The sequence below is a fragment of the Somniosus microcephalus genome, chromosome 11 (genome assembly GCF_052327205.1).
Source record: "Somniosus microcephalus isolate GS21.2 chromosome 11, FLI_Smic_1.0, whole genome shotgun sequence".
NCBI classification, from domain to species: Eukaryota; Metazoa; Chordata; class Chondrichthyes; order Squaliformes; family Somniosidae; genus Somniosus; species Somniosus microcephalus.
The window spans coordinates 93,549,062-93,564,569 of record NC_140997.1 but is presented as its reverse complement, the minus strand read 5'-3'; the positions used below and the strand labels follow the sequence as shown (position 1 = coordinate 93,564,569).

Here is a 15,508-nt window from a genome sequence, read left to right as displayed (position 1 = left end):
ACTAGCACGTTGGGTTAGAAGTGTACATACTGTTGTAGGCAAATGTGGGCACAGCAAGGTCCCACAACCACTTCACTGATGTCCTGGCCAATGTACCAAAACAGAATAAAGAGAGCTATCTACATCCAATAGAAGAGGGCTAATCCCAGAGGAAAAGTCAGCTCATGAAGATGAGGGGTACAGAACTTTAAATTGATTATAGGAGAAAACATCCTGTGGTGTTCAGAGGCATAATTCAAAAATGGGCATGGAGCCGGGGGAGGAGGAGAGAGGGGGGGGGGAAGAGGGAGGGGGGGGGGGAGAGGGGAGAGAGAGGGGGGGGGGAGAGAGAGAGGGGGGGAAGGGGGAGAGAGAGAGTGGGGGGGGGGGGAGAGAGTGTGGGGGGGGGGGAGAGAGTGTGGGGGGGGGGGAGAGAGTGGGGGGGAGGAGAGGGGGGGGGGAGAGAGGAGAGAGAGAGAGGGGGGGGAGAGAGAGGGGGGGGGGGGGAAAGAGGGGGGGGGGGAGAGAGGAGAGAGAGGGGGGGGGGGGAGAGGAGAGAGAGGGGGGGAGAGAGAGGGGGGGTAACCAAGGGTGGATTTTAAGAAGGGTGTTCAAGGCCAAGAGGCAGTGGCAGTAATGAAGGGAATTCCAGAGTGTGTGGCCCAGGCAGCTGCATAAGAGGCCAGTATCAGAAACCGACAACTTGAGGGGGGAATTAGAGCCAGAAGAGGCAAGATTTAAAATGAGTTGCTAGGGGACTGGGAACACAGTGGTGATTGGGAGAGGATATGGACCGCAGGGCTGGATGTGCTTAGTTAGGTAGAAGGGGGGCCAGCCAGGAGTGCATTAGAATAGTAGTCTAGGTGATCAAGGCAGATGTGAGGGTTTTAGCAGCAGATGGGATGGAGTTGGATGATATTGAGTGGAAATAGGCCATCTCTCTGCTGGAGAGGATGTGGGGCTGAGCTCTGGGTTAAATAGGATGCAGTGGTTGCAAACATCTGTAGTCCAATAATTAACAATGAAAATGTTTAATACAAAAGTTTATTATACATGTCAATATTTGCATTAAATGATTTAACAGTTTAATTATAACTTGGATATACTGAGGTATGAAAGCTTTCTTGTACATTTGATCAGAAACAGTGGTTTTCTTTTTTTTAAAACCCATAGGGTTTTAAAAGTTACTGCTAGAAAATTTTTATTGCATAGTGCGTGATTATAAGCACGGCATCAGTTGAGTGCAATAAAATCTGAAGCTTTTAAAACGTGAATTTGTTTGGAAGGTTAAAACTGGTTAAGTTTCAGAACCCTGACCAAATTGACACTCCCAGGGTTTGAGAATGAAGTACCATTTAACAAAGAAGTCAATTTCAACAACAAAATAGACAGTACCACAAAACAGGGGAGGGAGAACCACACAGCAGCAATTCTTGCAACAAAGCCATTAAAACACCCTAATTTGAATAGAAAGTTTGTAACGGTGAGTTTTCCACTCCGCCCCCCCACTGAAGGTACCAGTTTCCTTTCAGAGGTACAGTTCCACAGGGCAGCGGCAATCTTAATACCAACAGCCTGTTACTCATGTAGTGAGGTTATCCTACTGTGGCCAGCTGCAGGAGTCTGGTCAATACACAGTCAAGGGCCGCTGTATAAAGCAAACAGGAGCAGACTCCCTTTTCTAACCCAAGGGTATCTTGGCAACTGGGGCAGTCCCAACCAGTGCCCCACAAACTGGAGTCGGAGTAGACCAGGAATCAAACCTGACCCCTTGGTCAGCGTGACCCAGAAAGAGTGGCTAGAGGGCATTTCTCTTCTTCCCCCCCGCCAAACCACCTTAAAAAGGTACCAGCTTCCTTACGGAGTGACCTCACTTGGTGAAATAATTTTCTTCCATTCCACGATAGCAGAACCGGCTGGATCTCCAGTAAGTTTGCTTAGTTATCAATAAGAGAATCTCACTAACTCCATCTTCACCCACTAACACCAGCAGGATACCCAAGGAGAACACCACCCAGTATTTGCAGTGGGCACTTGTTGTAAAAGTCACTGCAATGTATAATTACGCATCTCGTCACAGGAAACCAGAGCCTGACGTGCAGGCTGGCTTTGCTCAGTACTGTATTGAAACCTACTTTAAAGTGTGGGATACTAAAGCTTTAAAACTTGTACCTGCATAAGTGAAGCCTTTCCTGAAGTGATGGAAACGAGTTTAAAAGTTCCCTTGTCTAGGTGGCGAGGAGTTTTTAACCCAAGCTGTAAATTTGCAGCAGTTTGTATGGTGTGGGTTCACCCTCATTTAAACAACTGGACACGTAGGAACATGTGCAGGATCTGCAAGTACCAAAAAGATGCAGGAAAATATAACGCACAAAATCAGCCTTCCCGAATCTGGATGCTACGGCAGGAAGGTGTGTGCATCCTCAATGCTTTAAGAATGGAAGCTTATCTCTCTTCAGATACAGCGAAATACCAAACTCAAAGCACCTTCCACATCACAAAGCGCTTCACAGTCATGGTTTCCAGTAGGGTTTGTATGCGAGGAGCAGCAGGCTAGAGAGACTTGAGTAAAATAAATCAATGCAGAGGAGGCAATAAGCAGAATCAGCCTCAATAGTTCATGAGATTTGTGGGAAGCATAGCTGTTGGAAAAAAGTAAGCCCCTTTTAGAGAATGACTGCTGCACCAAAAAAAAAAAATTACCAAGAAAAATCTTGCTTGAAAAGGTCAGGATACCTAAACAAGTCGGCACCACTGCCATGAAAATATGGTCCGATCTTCTCAGTGGAGGCAAAGACCTGTCATTTTATATTGCCCCAGTACCGTTAAAGGATTGATTCCAAGATTCGTGTTGTAGGCACTCAGACCCACATGTGCTCTTTTGAAACGCAGGAGAGAATTTTCAGCTTTGCCACCTGGGCAGTAACCTGGAGAAACAGACAGACAGTCTCCCTCTTTCCAAGGAGACCCCTCCCCACCCCACCCCTGTCCAAGGAGTTTCCTCCCCCACCCTCTTGTGGAATCCACCCAGTTTTCATCCCATTGAAAATGATGCAACAAAATTTTTGGGGGGCGGGGGTTTTATAAAGCGTTTACATCCCGCTCTGCCAGGTTAGCGCCTGGGCTACAACGTTGAAACTGACCCCCCCCCCCCCCCCCAAATGTGCTTCTATAAGCTTGTACCTGGTAGAACTGGGAGTCTTTTTGAAGAGATTACACACGTTCCTATTCTGCAAATTGCTGTCGACAGCCATTTCACGAGGTTGCTGACAATGGCACATATTCAGAGTGTGCGAGATGGGAGATTTCCACGTCAATCCACACAATCTTCTTGATCGGCTGCATGGCTGGGCCATGTATCTTTCTGTATCTGCACGGAGACACAACTTAACCAACTGCGACTTGTGAGCATCTCGCCAAATATCTCCCATTTGCCATTTTCTTCACTGTACTGCTCAATCGTGTCATGGTATCTGGAAACGAGAGTTACTGACAATCAATGATAAGGGAAAGATTACCTGGCTTTGTTAACACTTTGTACACAACAAACCTAGAGTAAAATTAGTCCTTTCGAAAGAATTCTGCAGCTAACCAGAAAAGCACAATACTGCAGATGCTGGAAATCTGAAATAAAAACAAAATGCTGGAAATACTCAGCAGGTCAGGCAGCATCTGTGGAGAGAAACAGAGTTAATGTTTCAGGTCGATGACCCTTCGTCGGAACTGGAAAAAGTCGGAGATGGAACAGATTTTTAAATCCCGGAGAGAACAGAACTTCTTCACAATGGTAGTTTAAGAAAAACAGTCTTAATACAGTATTCTGTGATGCAGCTTTGGCTTGATCACAGTTGTTACGGGACAGGTTGCACAGTGAATTGAGAGACAGGGGCGGTTTTAATATTACATGATCTCCAAGAACAAAGAAAGAATGATCGTGAAGTAAAACTAGACTTGAGGTCAGTGATCTTCATAGCCCTGAAGTGTTTGCTGATCCCAGCTTCCAAAAAGCATCAGTTTGTTCCCCAGGGGCATTTAAACATTGGAGCCCCCCAGCAACACCTATCCCCCATTTCTATGGCACGTTTACAACAACAACTTGCATTTATATAGTGCCTTTAACGTCGTCAAACATCCCAAGACTCTTCACAGGAGCGCAATCATTCAAACATAGACACCAAGCCACACATGATATTAGGGCATATGACCAAAAGCTTGGTCAAAGAAGTAGGTTTTAAGGAGCTTATTAAAGGAGAGAGAGGCAGAGAGGTTTACAGAGGGAATTTCAGAACTTAGGGCCCAGGCAGCTGAAGGCATGGCCGCCAATGGTGCAGCAATGAAAAAAAATCAGAGATTCGCAAGAAGCCAGAGATGCCAAGTGCTCTACACAATTAAAAACAAAAAATGCTGGAAATACTCAGGCAGCATCTCTGAAGAGGGAAAGAGAGTTAACGTTTCAGGTCGATGATCTTTCGTCAGAACCTGAAACCTCATCCACCTGAAGCGTTAACTCGGTTTCTAACTCCAGATGCTGCCTGACCTGCCGAGTGTTTCCAGCATTTTCTGTTTTTATATCAGATTTCCAGCATCTGCAGTATTTTACATTTGCTCCAGACATTTGTGCCCTCAAATGTAATTTTTAAAATACTGGATAGAATATTCATTTTGCAAGGGTATTTTTTTAGCCCAAATTTTACTGTTGGACAAATGTCCATCCTCATGAAAGGCCAAAGTACCTTTGCTTTAAAACTCTCTTTGAACACTAAAGCTTGGCTCTGCATCTGCAAAACTGGTGATGCAGGCCAGAGCTAGCATTGAGATGTGTAATCCAAGAGGTCCAAGCCTTTGGCTGTCACCATAATACTGTAGTTTGCAGTGTGACTTGACACCATCATCGAAGTCGGGTTCAAATCCCTCCTTTGGGATACCATTATAGTCTTTGTGTGAAATAAATGTAGTCTCTAAAGGGATCTAAAACCCTGACTGCCTAGACCTGGTTCATACCCTGGCCACCCAGTTCACACTGTATCTTCCAAGTTTCACCTCTTGATGTAGTGAAGGCTACTTCAAATCAGAGAGCGGTTTCTTCAGTTGAGCAATGTGATGAGTGCCTCAGATTGACTGAAAGTAACATCTGCGGCTTTCTGGTGCGAGCTGCCCGTTCACTTTCAGATTCAGTTGGCACTCCTCCAATAGATCAACAAACTCTGGTCCAAGTTTCCAGGACAACATGTTGAGCTGAACTGCAACAACTGACCAAGTACATCAATCAGGCTTGTATGCAACCACTTTACTAGCAGTCAATCCCATTTCTTTCCACCCGATTGGCCTGCCACCTCCTCTTCTCCCCCCTTCCCCAGGAGTGTGTAACCCAAACTGGTATTAGCAACTGTAAAATATAGCCATCTGGTGGCACAGGGTCTGGCAGCTTTGGAACTGGCTTGCTGGCACCCATCTTGAATGCTGCAGCTGTCCCCCATTTCTTGAACATCTCTGTGTAGGTCAAGGCTAGCTGCTGCAATAGTTTCTCCAAGAGCTTCTGTTGCAACAACAACTTGAATTTATTTCACGCCTTTAACATAGTAAAACGTCCCAAGACTCTTCACAGGAGCATAATCAGAGAATCATGGACACGGAGCCAAAGGAGGAGTTATTATGACACAGCCTCTCAAATCAAATCAAAAATCAAATCAACTTTTATTGTCATTGTTAGTGCACAAGTGCAGTACAACGAAATGTAGGCTTGCGGCTCCCGAGAGTGTACATTTGGATTAAGACATTTAAACATTCAACATACATTTGGCTTGTAGTATATTAACATAAATATAACCATAATAAAGTGCATTGGCAGATGTGCAGGCTTTAGAGTTTATTTGTAGAGTTCAGTAGGATGACAGCCCTGGGAAAGAAGCTGTTCCTAAATCTGGTCGTACGGGTGCGAATGCATCTGTAGCGTCTCCCAGATGGCAGGAGGGCGAACAGACTGTGGTTGGGGTGGGTAGGGTCTTTGATGATGGACCGTGACCTCCGTAGACAGCGTTTCTGGTATATGTGCTCTATGGTCGGTAGCTAGGTGCCGGTAATGCATTGGGCAGTTTTGACTACCCGTTGCAGGACTTTCCGGTCATAGTAGCTACAGCTGCCATACCATACTGTGATACAGTTTGTCAGGATGCTCTCTATAGTGCAGCGGTAAAAGTTAGAGAGGATCAGGGGTGACAGGTTACATCCCTTCAGCCTCCTTAGAAAATATAGGCGCTGCTGGGCCTTCTTCACCAGAGAGGTGTTGTTGAGGGACCAGGAGAGGTCTTCCGTGATGTGGACTCCGAGGAACTTAAAACTGTCCACCCCTTCCACCACAGCCCCCTCTCCTCCTAGACGTTTAGTTGGACTGGATTGCCAAACATGACCCACCGCCACTTTGCACCTTCATTCTCATGTAACTCAAGATACAGAAGCAACAATATATTGATTGGTTGGGTCGGGTCAGATGATGCGGACTTCACATCAGATCTATCCATTAAGTTTTGAAAACAATTACAATTTAAAAACTTTTTTTACATATAAAAGCTATTGGGGGAAACAAAGCTCAGAATTCTCGCCGACTGGGAACTGATTTAATTAGCAAGCACAAACTTCAAGCAAAAAGTCAAGTGGCACTTTCAAAATGTATTCCTCTTATTACACAGAACCATGCCAATATAAACAAACCTGCAAATTGCAAAACAAATTGTTATACTGCAAGAGTCTATTTAAAAAGAACAAATTCCCTTAAAGCGTTGGTTAGACAAAAAAAAGTGAAAGTTACATATGAAAGCATGAAATTTAAGGCAGCAAGTCCCTGAGCTCCCACTGGAGCCCTTCAGAATGCTGGAGCAGTGTCTGGGAGCCGGATAACTCACCGCAGCATCAGCCCATCTCTCTTCACTTTCCCATCACTGATTGGCTGTCAAGACTCAATGGGCTGAGACATGGCTCATGTTAGGAAGCTACAGAAAATAAATGGTTTTAAACCAAAAAGAAAAAATTTGCAGAGCTCTGGGAAAAGAGCAGGGGGGAGTGGGACTAATTGGATAGCTCTTTCAAAAGAGCCGGCACAGACACAATGGGCCGAACGGCCTCCTTCTGTGCTGCAAGAACTTCTCCTCGGTCTAGAAGAGCAGTAGGAAATGCTCCACAGCAATTCTCACCACAGGAGTCGAGGACTCGGGGGAGCAGTCTCAAAATTAGAGCCAGACCTTTCAGGAGTGAAATTAGGAAACACTTCTACACACAAAGGGTGGTAGAAGTTTGGAACTCTCTTCCACAAACAGCAATTGCTGCTAGATCAATTGTTCGATTTAAAAATCAGAGATTGATAGCTTTCTGTTAACCAAAAGGTATTAAGGGATATGGGCCAAAGGCAGAAACATGGAGTTAGGTTGCAGCCATGATCTCATTGAATGGCCTCCTCCTGTTCCTATGTTGCAGAATCCCTGGGGCCTTATCGTGACATTAGACATCAATAAAAAGAGAATTTTTAAGTGCTACAGCCAGACATAAGCCCAGTAGCACAAGGCAAGTGGAAAGGAAATTGCTGTCTGAAATTTCGGTTTCTGAAATTGTAATCTGAATTGATCAGGAATATTTCTGTATGTGAATTGGTGTACAGCACTTGGGGATAAAGACAATCAGCTTCATGAACCTCTTGCCATCACCAAGTGCTACTTAGACAGAAGTGACAATCTGACACGTGACACGGAGACTTCAAATACTCATAACCCACGTAAACTCTCTGACCAGTCTACACAGAAGCAGTGAAATGCAGTCGTACAAGAAAAACTATTCTCAAACACAAGAACTATTTCTTTGAGGTATTTCATCATCCTGTAGCAGCACCTTGGAATGATTCCATTTCAGTACTGCCAGACACAAACTGAGCAAGTTTTCCGACTTTACAAAGGGCAGTGGAAATCTCTCCCCCATTAAGCTGTTGAAGCTGGTGTAAATTTGAAAATGTAAGTGTCAGGATTGATATTTTGTTGGGTAAGGCCATTAAAGGTTACGGAACCAAGGCGGGTAGATAGGGTTAAGATACAGATCATCCATGATCGAATTCAATGGTGGAACAGGCTCGAGGTGCTGAATGGCCTCCTCCTGTTCCTGAGTAACAGGCTCAAAACATAGAAGATAGGAGCAGGAGTAGGCCATTCGGCCCCTCGAGCCTGCTCTGCCATTCAATGAGATCATGGCTGATCATCCAAATTCAGTACCCTGTTCCTGCCTTCTCCCCATATCCCTTTAGCCTTAAGAAATATATCTAACTCCTTCTTGAATATATTTAATGAATTAGCCTCTACAGCCTTCTGTAGTAGAGAATTCCACAGGTTCACCACTCTCGGTGAAGAAATTCCTCATCGCTGTCCTAAATGGCTTACCCCTTATCCTTAGACTGTGACCCCTGGTTCTGGACTCCCCGACCATTGGGAACATCCTTCCCGCATCTAGTCCTTTTAGAATTTTATAAGTTTCAATGAGATCCCCTCTCATTCTTCTAAACTCCAGCGAGTATAAGCCCAATCGACCCAATCTCTCCTCATACGTCATTCCTGCCATCCCAGGTATCAGCCTGGTGAATCTTCACTGCACTCCCTCCATGGCAAGAACATCCTTCCTCATAAGGCGACCAAAACTGCACACAATACTCAAGGTGTGGTCTCACCAAGGCCCTGTACAATTGCAGCAAGACATCCTTGTTCCTGTAGCCGAACCCTCTCGCTACAAAGGCCAACATACCATTTGCCTTCTTAACCGCCTGCTGCACCTGCATTCTTACCTTCAGCGACTGGTGCACAAGGACACCCAGGTCTCATTGCACTTCCTCTTCTCCCAATCTATTGCCACTCAGAAAATAATCTGCCTTCCTGTTTTTGCCACCAAAGTGGATAACCTCGCATTTATCCACGTTATATTGCATCTGCCATGCTTCTGCCCAATCACCCAACCTGTCCAAATCATACTGGAGTTTCTCAGCATCCTCCTGACAGCACACACGCCCACCCAGCTTTGTGTCGTCTGCAAACTTGGAGATATTACATCTAGTTCCCTTGTCTAGATCATTAATATATATTGTGAATAGCTGGGGTCCAAGGACCGATCCCTGCGGTAGCCCACTAGTCACTGCCTGCCACTCGGAAAAAGACCAGTTTATTCCAACTCTTTGCTTCCGGTCTGCCAACCAGTTCTCTATCCAAGTCAATACCTTGCCCCCAATCCCATGTGCCTTAACTTTACACACTAATCTCTTATGCGGGGCCTTATCGAAAGCCTTCTGAAAGTCCAAATACACCACATCCACTGGTTCTCCCTTATCTATTTTACCAGTTACATCCTCAAAAAATTCCAGTAGATTAGTCAAGCACGATTTACCTTTTGTAAATCCATGTTGACTTTGTCCGATCCTGTCACTGTTTTCCAAGTGCTCTGCTATTACATCTTTTATAATGGACTCTAGCATTTTCCCCACTACCGATGTCAGGCTTACTGGTCTGTAATTCCCCATTTTCTCTCTACCACCTTTTTTGAATAGTGGGGTAACATTAGCTACCCTCCAATCCATGGGTACTGTTCCAGATTCCATCAAATGTTGGAAGATGATCAGCAATGCATCTACTATTTCTAGGGCCACTTCCTTAATTACCCTAGGATGTAGATTATCAGGCCCTGGGGATTTATCGGCCTTCAATCCCATCAATTTCCCCAACACCATTTCCCTACAAATACTGATTTCTTTCAGTTCCTCCCTTTCATCAGACCCTATGTACCCGACATCTCTGGGAGGTTATTTGTGTCCTCCTTTGTGAAGACAGAACCAAAATATGTATTTAATTGGTCTGCCATTTCTTTGTTCCCCATTATAAATTCCCCTGATTCTGACTGCAAGGGACCTACGTTTGACTTCACCAATCTTTTTCTCTTCACATATCTATAAAAGCTTTTAGTCAGTTTTTATATTTGCGCAGCTAATTCATCCACCTTATTACGAATGCTCCTCGCATTAAGACACAAAGCCTTCAGGCTTGTTTTTTTTAACGCTCTTAGACCTTTTAGAATTATTATTTACTGTGGCCATGTTTGATTTAAACCCTTGATTTCTCTGACTGCCACTTTTGTTTTTCTCCTTCCTGTCTTTTACTTTTATCCTGGTTTCCCTTTCCTCTGTCTCCCTGCTCAGGTTCCCAACCCCCTGCCATTTTAGTTTAAACCCTCCCCCAGAGCACTAGCAAACACTCCCCCTAGGACATCAGTCCCAGCCCTGCCCAGGTGTAAACGTCTGGTTTGTACTGGTCCCACCTCCCCCAGAACTGGTTCCAATGTCCCAGGAATTTGAATCCCTCCCCCTTGCACCATTCCTCTAGCCACGTATTCATCTGAAATATCCTTCTATTTCTACTGACTAGCGCGTGGCACTGGTAGCAATCCTGAGATTACTACCTTTGAGGTCCTATTTTTTAAATTTACCTCCTAACTCCCTATATTCAGCTTTTAGGACCTCATCCCGTTTTTTACCTATATCGTTGGTACCTATATGCACCACGACAACTGGCTGTTCACCCTCCCCTTCCAAAATGTTCTGCAGCCACTCAGACATCCTTGACCCTTGCACCAGGGAGGCAACACCATCCTGGAGTCTCGTTTGCAGCCGCAGAAACGCCTATCTATTCCCCTTATAATAGAATCCCCTATTACTATAGCTCTACCCCTCTTTTTCCTCCCGTCCTGTGCAGCAGAACCACCCCTGGTGCCAGGAAGTTGGCTGCTGCTGCTTTCCCCTGATAAGCCATCCCCCTCAACAGTATCCAAAATGGTATATCTGTTTGAGAGGGGGATGACCACAGCGGAGTCCTGCACTACCTGCCTGTGCCTACTACTCTGCCTGGTGGTCACCCATTCCCTTTCTGCCTGTGCAACCTTTACCTGTGGCGTGACCAACTCCCTAAACGTGCTTTCCACGACGTCCTCAGCATCGCGAATGCTCCAGTATGTATCCAATCGCAGCTCCAGCGCCACAATGCGGTCTGCCAGTAGCTGCAGCTGGATACACTTCCTGCACACGGTCGTCAGGGACACAGGAAGTGTCCCTGATTTCCCACATAGCGCAGGAGGAGCACGCTACGGGGCCGGGCTCTCCTGCCATGACTTGCCCTTTAATTAATTCAAATTAAATCAAATCAATACCAATTACACTACAGTTAAATGATAAGGGCCCTTGTTTAACAACAGTCCCCTCTACACCACAGAGCTTAGAAACTATAAATCACAGAGTTTAAGTTTGGAAAAAAGGGAGCAATACTCACCAACCAATCACTTACCTGCTTTCTGGTGACGTCACACTTCGATTACTTTTTACTTTTCTCTCTCCTGCTCGGAGATTGGCAAGCCTACCTACTGCTGCCGCCGCCTTTATAACACCGCCGCTCCAACCAGGTCCGCCACCGCTGTGGCGCCTACCTGCTGCTGCCGCCGTTTTTATATCACCGCCGCTCCAACCAGGTCCGCCGCCGAACGGCCTCCTCCCGTCCTTGTGTTCAGCAGGTTTATCTCAATCCACCCCAGTTTAAATTTTGGACATTTTATTTCAAAAGCACTTTACCACTGCTAACTGCTAACACCTACCGATCCCACCCTTCTTCTCCTCCCAGCACATATATCTTGCCGTCGATCACAGCCACCCCCGGCCGGTAGCGTCTCTCATTCATGGGGGCGCACATCCTCCACGTGTTGGTCTTGGGGTCGTACTGCTCCACCTTGTCCGTGTTCTCAGTCGAGGCGTGCCAGCCACCTGGGGAAGGAGATCCACCAATTTACACACTCATCAGGTTCACTGTCATTTCCAAACACACGTACCCCACTTCCCACTGTTCCCATCCAAGGGAGGACGCACCGCCGCCCCCCCCCCACACTTGCAGTGCCCGGTCGAAAACTAATGGAGAACGGCTTGTGCCAGATTCCGCTGTATAACAATTGCGCGGAAGAGCGCAATGGCGGGGAGCAGCAAACCTGCGTTTACTGGACACAGCTCCTTTAACCCAGCTCTTGGAACCTACAGTTCCGTTCCTGTACATTGCTTCTCCAATAAGGGCATTTATACTACAGTGCAGGTGAATGACCCAATGCCATCGCCACACGGACTGCAGCGGTTCAAGGAGAAGGCCCACCACCACCTCAATGGCAACTAGGGATGGGTCATAAATGCAGGCCTCACTAGTGACAGCCACATCCCAAGAATGAATTAAAACCAGATACACCTCCCGCAGGCGGCAGTCCACCAATTCCGCTTACAAAATGCACTACACGATCATTACCAGATTCTCCCTCCCAAACCTTCAGCATTATCAAGCCACACAAGGAGATATTAGGACAGGTGACCAAAAGTTTGGTTAAAGAGGTCGGTTTTAAGGAACATCTTAAAAGGAAGGGGGGGGGGGGGGGGCGAGAGAGGTGTGGGGGTTTAGGGAGGGAATTCCAGAGCTTAGGGCCCAAGCAGCTGAAGGCACGGCCGCCAATGGTTGAACGATGAAAATCAGAGATGCGCAAGAGGCCAGAATTGGAGGAGCGCAGAGATCTGATAGTTGTCGGGTTGGAGGAGATTAGAGAGATAGGGAGGGGCGAGGCCATGGAGGGATTTGAAAACAAGAATGAGAATTTTAAAATTGAAGCGTTGCCGGACCAGAAGCTAATGAAGGTCAGTGAGCATGGCTGGCGGGAGGGGGGGGGGGGGTGGGGGGAGAAAGATGATGGTGAACGGGACTTGGTGAGAGTTCAAAAGTACTTCATTGGCCGTAAAGCACTTTGGGAGATCCGGAGGTCATGAAAGGAGCTACAGAATCCAAGTATTTCCTTCTCCCTTCTTACCAATGATGTAAATCTTTCCTTGGAGGACACAGGCTGCCGAACCAGAGCGTGGAATCTGCATTGGAGCCACCTCAGACCAGGCGTTGACTTTAGGGTTGTACACCTGCACCAAGTCCATTCCGTCACCATCCTCCAGAACAGCTCCCCCTGCAAAATCAAACCTTAAAAATCAGCGTTACAGTTCACCAACTTCTACAAATCTTCAGTACTACAAATTTGAGTAATTTTTGCCATTTTTCTCATCACCTCTCCTTCCCTCCTCATCTGCCCCCAACACCCCCTCCAAATGGTCCAAATCACCACTGTGGTCATTGATGCTATTCCTGTTTCAGCCACTAGTAGTGCTCTAGAGCTTTCCCTCACTCCACAAGCCTCAGCCTCCAATGCTCAATGCTAAACTCAACAACTTGGCCAAAATCAGCAACTCAATTTCACAGGAGAGCTAGAGTTCAAATGTGTCCTTGTCTGTTGCCCAAAGGGCTTGAATACAACAGGGAGTCAAAGACAGATGTAAACCTCAAACATTGAGGTGCGGGTTATCCAAATTCCAGTGTTGTCCCTTTGCATTCAACTCTCTGCAATCTACCTCCACTCTGTCCAGAAGGGGCAAAACTTGGTCGACAACGACCAACACTAACCAACCACAAAAAGGACAAGCCAGGAAATTGGTCTTTTCTGCAGGGTGGGGGGGGGGGGGGGGGGGATGAGCTCCCCAAACAGATGAGGGAAACAGTAGAGCACGATTGTGGGAGCTTGCTGTGCGCAAATTGGTTGCCGCATTTCTTACATTACAACAGTGACTCCACTTCAAAAGTATTTAGTTGGCTGTGAAGTGCTTTGGGACTCAGAGGTCGTAAAAGGTGCTGTAGAAATGCAAGACCTTTCTTTTAACTGTACCTCACAAGGCAATTATATTAATCACTGCCAAGTCGAACAGGTCAGCGGGCCTGTACCACTCGCTTTATCTTTACCTGCTACATACAAGAGTCCATGAAGAGCCACCACAGCCGGACTCGTCACCGCCATTTTCATGGATTCCAAGAAGTGCCAGGCGTTTGTGTGTGGATTGTAACACTCCACGGAATCCAGCCTCGACGACCCTTCCCATCCTCCCACAGCAAAAACAAAGCCATCTAACATGGCAAGCCCTGAGGGGGGGAAAAAAATCATCAATACAACTCCTCGTATCAAACGGCACACTGTACAAACGGCACAGGCTTTATTACCAACAGAAGTGCTTATACAACAAGAAAGCAGATTGGGGGTTGGGTGTTGGGGGGGGGGCAGGGGAACTGACTGGTACAGTGGGTTATACACCATCCTTTCACCTCCAGTACTTGGGTTCAAAACCAGCCGAGCTGGGTATACTAGCATTATTGAACTAGTAATCCAAAAAACAAGTTCAAATCCCACCATTGCACTTTTGAGAATTTGAATTTGAATTTGGTTTTAAAATAATTTGGAAATAAAAAGCTGGGATCAGTAAAAGTGACCATGAAGCTGTTGGTTTGTCATTAAAAACCCAACTGATTCATTAATGTCCTTTAGGGAAGAAAACCTGCCGTCCTTACCCAGTCTGGGCCTATACGTGACTCCAGCCCCACACCAACATGGTTGACTCTTAAATGCCCTCTGAAGTGGCCGAGCAAGTCACTCAGTCGTATCAAACCGCAACAGGCAGTGAGTCAAGGCGGCTTACCACCATTTTCTCAGGGCAACTAGGGATGGGCAATAAATGCCGGCCTTGCCAGCGACACCGAGAATGAATTATTGAAAAGCCCAATAGAATGGAAGTGTCCTGTGGGTTGGTGGCTATGGGAAATCCAACATGAAGATGAGTTTGTGTCGTCACAGCCCAGTGGCCCAAAGCACCAGCTTGGAATGAGTTGGGCAGCCAGAGAGGCCACAGCATTGCAGGTGTGCAAATGGACGTGGGAGTGTTGCAGTCAGGGGTGTTTGGGAGGCACATTACAGGAAGCTTTACTCCATTCAGCTCACCACACCTGAAATATGAAAGCTCAATGCATGACTAAAATACAAAGCACACTGTTCCCTGGTATAAAAGCAAAATACTGCAGACGCTGGAAATCTGATGCAGGTCAGGCAGCATCTGTGGAGGGAGAAACAGAGATAACGTTTCAGGTCTCTTTGTGCTTTGCACTATCATACCTTTTATCATTTAATCTTTCCACTCAATCACAGACCTTCCATTTTGTTCTTTCCTCCCCTCCTCCCCTTTCCCTGCCCTTGCTTAAAATCTGTTACATTGACCTGAAACATTAACTCTTTCTCACTCCACAGATGCTGCCTGACCTGCTGAGTATTTCCAGAATTTTCTGTTCCCTGGCCCGGACATAACCTCACCTCGACCCCAAAGTTCATGCAAGCATAATGAAAACAGTGAAAATAAACCCAGTGTGTCAGACCAAAGTCTGCTTTGTAGAGTCAGCATTCTAAAGCAGTTAAAAAATGATCAGGATAATGGGATTTGTAATGTATGTACCTTTAAGGGGGAACTACTTTCTACAGCTCATGTATACTGTAGTACCGGCAGTGACCACACCTGTATATAACGCTGAGTAGTAATGTGTTTCAGTTGCAATTTGAGCCACGTTGAGTAAACACCTATTGTACCGTT

The 15,508-nt window shown here is 46.3% G+C and overlaps 1 protein-coding gene across 4 annotated transcripts in view; it reads right to left on the bottom strand.

Moving 5' to 3' along the window:
• Positions 1-1,005: 1,005 nt before the first annotated feature.
• The window catches only part of LOC147110757 (kelch-like protein 24), a 56,719-nt gene continuing 42,216 nt past the window's right edge, over positions 1,006-15,508 (bottom strand). For 3 of the 4 annotated variants that reach the window (XM_086001044.1, XM_086001043.1, XM_086001045.1), the window contains exons 6-9: positions 13,842-14,018; positions 12,871-13,017; positions 11,632-11,797; positions 1,006-3,452 (exon numbers count right to left, since the gene is read on the bottom strand). In XM_086001044.1, coding sequence (XP_085857170.1) covers positions 3,293-3,452; positions 11,632-11,797; positions 12,871-13,017; positions 13,842-14,018 — 650 coding nt within the window. In that variant the 3' untranslated portion in view covers positions 1,006-3,292. Of the gene's footprint in view, positions 3,453-11,631; positions 11,798-12,870; positions 13,018-13,841; positions 14,019-15,508 lie in introns of those variants that run through there. The other variant, XM_086001046.1, reaches the window with a different exon arrangement.